Source organism: Lipotes vexillifer, unplaced genomic scaffold, assembly GCF_000442215.2.
Source record: "Lipotes vexillifer unplaced genomic scaffold, Lipotes_vexillifer_v1.1 scaffold20, whole genome shotgun sequence".
In the NCBI taxonomy this organism is placed as follows: domain Eukaryota; kingdom Metazoa; phylum Chordata; class Mammalia; order Artiodactyla; family Lipotidae; genus Lipotes; species Lipotes vexillifer.
Genome location: NW_006791528.1, coordinates 258,150 through 265,051, shown reverse-complemented (window position 1 = coordinate 265,051; position 6,902 = coordinate 258,150). Strand labels below are relative to the sequence as shown.

At 54.2% G+C, this 6,902-nt stretch overlaps 1 protein-coding gene across 1 annotated transcript in view; it reads right to left on the bottom strand.

The window, feature by feature from the left end:
* Positions 1-4,364: 4,364 nt before the first annotated feature.
* Positions 4,365-6,902, bottom strand: part of ARHGEF4 (Rho guanine nucleotide exchange factor 4) — a 117,563-nt gene continuing 115,025 nt past the window's right edge. The window contains exons 10-12 of the mRNA XM_007464449.1: positions 5,804-6,047; positions 5,058-5,135; positions 4,365-4,516 (exon numbers count right to left, since the gene is read on the bottom strand). Coding sequence (XP_007464511.1) covers positions 4,365-4,516; positions 5,058-5,135; positions 5,804-6,047 — 474 coding nt within the window. The remainder of the gene's footprint in view (positions 4,517-5,057; positions 5,136-5,803; positions 6,048-6,902) is intronic.

The following is a 6,902-nucleotide window of genomic DNA, read 5'->3' as shown; positions in this document are numbered from 1 at the left end:
ACCCCTGAGCCTTTGGTAACCTTATTTTTTATAGTAAGTACTCTTCATAGTTTTCTTTTTCACATTTTATTTTATAAGAGTTTTAGGAATATTTTTGCATGGATCATTGTAAACAGAAGATTTATTTCTAATGTCTGTAACATAGTGTGTTTACTGATAAGTACTTTAAATTGCTTCAAGAGCACTTAACCCACCTTTGTATGTGTGTATTCGTGTGTGTGTGTGTGTGTGTGTGTGTGAGTAGCAGCCATTTACCCCAGGCACACTGTCCACTTCCTCAACTCTTTGTTGGTAATTCCATCTGTATAGTGGACGGTTTGTAATACCAATATGTTCTAAGGGTTCCAGGGGCTGAACAGAGAAGTTGGTTTCCCCAGTTTAGCGTAATAAGTTAGGAGAAAATAAGAGTTTAGGATATGCTTTTTAAACGTCCCAGTGTGCGCACACACAGAAACACACACGCCACTACCTGTAAAGATTGGACTCATTTGAATTCAGGAGGAAGTTATGAGAAATTATATAGGCTGTTTCTTCCAGCTTGCCTGAGACTTGGCACACACAGGGTGAGTGTTTTCACGAGCACTGAATTAAATGGTGTTTTCAAGAGAAAGAAAAGAGTGGGTTTCGTTTTCTCCCCATTTACATCAGCTTTATAAACACTCTCCCCCCTGTAATTTCTTAAAAAATCTTATTTCCCTTTTGTGAAGTTGAGTTGGGAGACTTCATCAAATACTTTTGCATTATGGAATACATCTCTGTGGAAATCTTTTCAATTTTGAAACTGTCGGCATCAGCTACCAAATATGGAAGGTAGATCTTGTCTAGCAGGTGAGAATCTGGATATAATGAATAGTAACAAAACTATCATATGTTGTAATTTTAGCAGCATTTAGTTCCAGTAAAATTAACTAAGGAATAGAGCTTCTGTTATAAAGTTGCATATTTGATATCCTAAGCACAATAGTAGAACATTCAGAGAAATTTTGCATTTTTTATATGTGACATTCCTAATTTGAGAGTCTTTCAGCTAAATTACAGTTATTTTAGAAGTTGAGACAGGCAAGTAAAGGAACTAATTCCTATAAACATAGGTATCATCATGGATATATATTTTTTTTTCATGGATATTTTTTTAAAATTTTATTCTTCAGCCTTCCTCTAAGGTTTAGAAGTTATGTTTCTCTGCTTAGGGAAATCTTGTTTGGATCTGGGCCGGGTGACTGAACGTTTCACGATGAGTGATGGTCCCGTCATCCTGCTGCCTTTGAGAACTGAGGCCAGCATCCGGGCCAGGGCCATTCATGGTGACAAGCACAGAAGCACTTCCAGAATCTTTTACGTCTCTTGTGTTCAACCTTTTCTCAACATTCTTATTGGTTTGGTTATTAAGCCTACCAGTTGTATTATGTGACTCTGTTTCTTGAGTGCTATGCAAATGTAGTATTTACAGGAGTCGAGTGTGGTCCTGAGCTGTGGGCTGGACAACTGGTCGGTACGCGCCCTGCCCTTCCCAGGCTGGGCATGCAGTGCCTCGCTCCATCTGCTGGCATCGGCACTTCAAACAAGAAGAAACAGATTCTTGGGGCTTGGGATGTACTAATCTCTGGTAGTGCTGTCCTGCCAGCAGGTGGAGAAAGGATGGCAGGCACCAGACGCATCAGTATTGGGGCCTGCTTTTTAAGAAGGAAACCCAGACTTCTTCACCTGTCCTTTGTAAACATTTGGAAACAGTATTACTCTGACCAGTTGGGCCACCCTCTCCCTATCTGGCAGCTAACGGCTGGACACCCCAGTTCTTGCCAGCCTGGGCATTGCCCAGACGGGACGCCTGCCTGACTTCCTCTGGCCGTGCAAGGGCAGGCTTAAGGGTGTGGGGCTCGAGGTGGGGGGCAGCTTCTGGTTCTTCTCTTGGTGCTTTCTAAGGACGGGTGTGTCTCTAGAGAGGAGTGGTTGGCATAGGGGAAGGGTGGCCCACGTGACTCTCCTCTCTAGCACATTTCACATGTTGGTGTGTTTTTTTGTCCTGAGCTGTTTGTTACTCAACCTGAGCTTTCTGAAAGGAGCCTGCAGAGGACACGCTGCAAAGGAGGGTCTGATCTTTTCAGGTAGAAAGTTGCAGAGTTGATCTTACATGTTTCAGAGGATTTGTCTCTTTCCCCACTGTATTCACTTGAACAGAAAACCTCTGGGGTAATCTTATTTGAATCCCTGGGATCAAACGTCAAGTCACTTGGGACAGGGAGACGGAGGAGAGGCTGGCATCTCTGTGCAGGGAGCCTGCAGTGAGCTTCAGGGGATGCTGTGCTCCCAGGATTGGTGTGTTGGAGATGACAAGTGTCTTGGCTTGGCCTCCTGAGCCCTGTTGGAGTCTCCTGTAGGTCCTCATGCAGATCAGTGGTTGGTAGACTAATTGGGCTGGACCTGAGGCCAGCTCTCATGTGTTCCTGGCGGTGTTACTGTGATGGCCACTCAAGAGAGACCCCAGGGAGCCACTGTTACTAGGAAATTGTTTTTTGTTTTTTTTTTAAAACGATTTTGGAATACTGTTCTTTTTTTTTAGACCGTTCTCATAGTACTTTTTTAAAACTTAAGTCAGCATTGTCTTCCAGTGTTAAAGGCCCCCCCTCACCTCTGCATTGAACTTAAGGTGTCAATCGATACAAAGGAATGGGACACCCATCCTGAGCCAATTCCATTATGTGTAAATTCGTACTATTTTAATTTTTTATGCAATCTGATGAGTAGATGAGCTCAGATTTAAAATTCTTAAAAGCACGTTTATTGTAACAAGAATTGTTATGTATTAATACTGCAGTTTTCAATAAAGATTGACTTGTGTTGCATATTGTGATTTTCATTTTTCCCCATAGGTTTTGTCTCCAGGTGGCTTGGCCTGGATGGAAGGTGTAGTGTCTCTTTAAGATAGGAAGGCCAGGGGTTTCAGGCTCAGCCCCAGTGACCTAGGCAGTGTGTATGGGAGTGAAGGTAGCAGGTTGTGGGGAAGGGGAGGGAAGCCACCCTTGTTCCTTCTCTTGTGGTCCTGTGGCCTGGGTCCTCCTGGGAGGAAGACACATCCTTCCCCATTTCACCAAGGAGGAAGGTGAGACCCAGAAAGATTACGGACTGCCTGTCCCCCAAACTCACTTCAGCTAAACAGACTGACTCTGGAAGCAGCCAGGCAGGGAGATGCTGAGACAGCTCCCAGTTACCCGGAGCCTCTCTGAAGCCTCTGTCCACCAAAGCCCTGGCGGCCTAGCTCATTCCTCTAGTCTTAGGAAAGGCCTGGGGTAGAAACAGATAAGTGGTGAGGGGACAAAAAAATGCACAGAAAACAAGGGCCGGCAGCCAGGTTATTTTTCACAAGTTTCTTTATGAAATTAAATGTGGTTTCTGGCTTGGAGAAGGTGTAGTGCAAGAGTGACTGTACATGCTGCTGAATTCCCGTGGGCCACAGGGGCGGCTCCGTGCCCCAAGCCAGGCCCTGGCCACACTCATTGGTGCCCCTCCTCTGTGGGATGTGGGCTTCCTTCCAACCCACATGCCCACCAGCCTCTGGGTGGGTCAGTCCTGGGTGCCGGGCCACAGAATTCAGTCCTTATGGCTTCTCAAGCTCACTTAGGGTAAGGCAGTCTTTCTGTGTCACTAACAATTCTTTTTCTCTACCGTTAGAAAAACAAAATCTGAACAAAAAATACTGGAACCAGGTTCTGGAATCACCCCACAGCTACAGGTGGACTGGTCACAAACCCTGACAGAAGTATTCAGCTGACTATGGTTTTCTTTCCACTATAAACAAACACATCACAAGTGAAGAGAGGGTGTCCAGCAGCCAGGAGTGTCTAGAGAGGGGCTGGGAAGCAAAAACTGGTGGGCTCTGGGCCAGATGTTTCTGTGTGCAGAATTCCTGGTTCCCACCCACCAGGGATGCAGGCTGCCTGGTCCACCAGCTGGGGGCCTGCAAGAACAGGAGGGCAGAGGGGCACACAGCCTGGCTCTGCAGGTGGCCGAAGGCAGAGATGTCTCCTGCCCAGAGAAACCAGCAGGAGGGATGATTAGATGTCCCGAGAAGAGGGTCCAAAGCAGCATTCTCACACGTGCTGGCCTGGTGCGTGGTTCTGAGCTGTGGCTCCCAGGAGGCCCCGCACAGGCCGAGAGGGTGGCGGGAGGTTCACGTGCTGGGGGCCTGCCTCTCCAGCCAGCATCTCCAGCGCCCCAGTAGTGGGGAGGAAACGGGGAATGGGGGCACCTTGCACCTCCCACCTCCCACCTCCAGTCTGCATAACAGGCAGAGGAAGGCTGGGGAGGAAAAGCTGGAGGCCCGCCGGTGGGGCAAGTCCAGATGGTGCCATCGGCGGGGCGTGGGCTCACTTGCGGAAGGGCGCCAGCCGGCTGATGCTGTGCCAGAAGGTGGACGGCTTCCGCTTGGGCTCTGCCAGCACCAGGACCTGTTGCTGGGGCAGGCTGGTGGGCAGAGCCGGGTGCTTCTGGCGTGTCAGGTAGTAGGGCCGGCTGAGGGCTGGGCAGGGGAAGAGAGCAGGGGTTGGAGGTGTGTTGGGAGCCGGGTGGCACAGGGCAGAGCCTGTGGGGGCAGCGGGCCGTCCCCGGGCTGCCTCCGACACCCACCCTTGCTCCCCTGGGGCTGACCACACCCAAGGGCCTGGGCTGCCCTCCGTGGTCTGCAGGGGGGATGGCCAGGGGGCGTGGGAAGGCATGAAGCCTGGAGCTGCTCTTGGGGGGATGTTTGACGTTTCTGTAGGAACAGGCTGTTAGTTCCTTGCCACGAGGTGCCTAGGCCAGCTGCCAGGAAGCAGCCCTGCCTGGGGAAGGAAAAGCTGGCACCGAACAGCACCGTGCTGCTCCCGGGAGCCTGCGGGGCTGGAGAGCAAGAATATCCACCACGTGCCTAAGCAGGCTTCCCCTCACCAGCGGCCCCTCACCACCAACCTTTGGGAACACAGACCTGCAAAGGGCAGTGGGCACCTCTGAGGACCCAGGCCCAGCTGACCCTGCTTTGGGCTGGGCTGCTGTGGGTGGAGGTGGGACCACCACCTGCTTACCTTTGGGCTTCCCGACAGCCTGCTGCTTGCTGGCATTCAGCATGGCCTGCTTCCTCTGTAGCTGGGTGATGGAGAAGCCTGAGAAGGGGCCACAAATGAGAGCCACAGCTGCCCTCCCACACCCCCTTCCTCCCCCCGCCACGGTCCTCTTGTCCTGGCACCAGCGCAGTCTCTGTGCACATGGCCCTGCCTACGGTACTCGGGGGCTCAGCATCCCACCCCACCATCCTGGCTCGGCCGCCCAGGCAGAGGACGTGCTCCGCAGGGGCGCTCTGGTGCACCTCTCGGCGGCCTCCCTCGTCGCCCTGCCCCGTCGCTCACCCTGCCCGGCTCACCGACGTGGCTGGTGCCTACTGTCCTTTCTCGGCCCTGTGGAGGCGGCTCCTTTGCCAGATCCAGAACCGACCTGGTCACCGCCCAGCATGATGGCCAGGGGCCCAAGGACGGGAGGGGAATGCCATGCTCACGTGGGGCAGGGGGAGGCCTCTGGAGGCTGGCGCCCACCTCCCACTCCAACTAAGCAGAGGCTCCCACCCTATGGAGTGTGTGCACGCGTGTGGTGGGGGGAAGTGACCCACGCCTGGGGCCGAAGCCACGACGTGTCCTGGAGCCTCGCCAAACCCCGAGGTTCTGCCCGTGTGAGACCGGCCTCTCACAGTCCCAAGGTCATGCCGGCTCCCCGGCACGGGGGCACGGAGGGCTGGGTGGGCCCTCACGGTGGGGCCAGGCCAAGTGGGCTCTCGCACCTGTCTCCTGGTCCAGCCGCACCTGGTCCCGCTCCCTGGCGAAGGCCTTGAGCCAGCGCTGCTTCTGCTCGGGCTTCTTGGCGCACAGCAGCTGGCTCTCCCCCGAGGGGCCGCAGCGCAGCCGGAAGGCGTTCCTGACGCTCACATGGAGCTCCCCGTCCTTCCCGTCCTCCAGGTCCACCAGCTCCAGGCCATCCAGGTCCAGTCGGCCCTTGTAGTAGAGCACGTCCCGGCGGAGAAGGTCCTGCCGGAGACGCCGTGAGCCCCCCGGCCCGCCTGCTTGCCTGGCCCCGCGGCCTGAACCATCCTGACCACGTCCGAGGCCCTGCCTCACCTTCTGCCCTGTGACCAGAAGGGCCAGCGGGCTGCAGAAAGTGATCTCAGGAGGGAGAGCGAGCCTGGCTCGGCCCACGACCACATGCTGAACCCATGGCGAAGGAGGCGCTCCTTGAGTTAACATTTACTGGCTGGCCTGGGGGTCTCTAAACATCCCCAGCCTCACGGGGAGGCAGCCATGGAGATAGGCAGCAGGCCAGGGCCCACAGTGCGCAGCAGAGGAGAGCAGCAGTCTACCGAGGCCAGGCCAGAGCCAGCGCTCAGGAGGGCTGCCCGGCCACTTGTGCCATGTTTTGAAAGGGGAGTAGAAGCCAGCAGCAAAGAGGAGGCCTGGAGGCAGCTGGAACAGAGGACCCCAGGGTTGGGAAGGGGAAGCTGAGGTTTGCAGGAAGAGAAGAGCTGGCTTGAGAAGCGAGCAGGGGCTCGTCAAGAAGGAGGGTGTTCTTAACAGCACTGCGCACCGGTCAGACTCTGAGGGCCACCCTCTGGTCCCTGGGCCACTAGGCTCACTCTGTAGACAGCCCCCTACCGTGCGCGCGCGCGCGCGCGCGTGTGTGTGTGTGTGTGTATCATTTGGGCAGCAGGGCCCCGGGGAGAGGAATCGTGTGTGTGTGTGTGTGTGTGTGTGTGTTGTGTGTGATTTTCTCTGGGCAGCAGGGCCCCGGGGAGAGGAATCGCACACGTGCGCGCGCGTGTGTGTGTGTGTGTCTCATTTTCTCTGGGCAGCTGCTCCCAGCCCTCGACCTCACTCTCTCCATTCCTG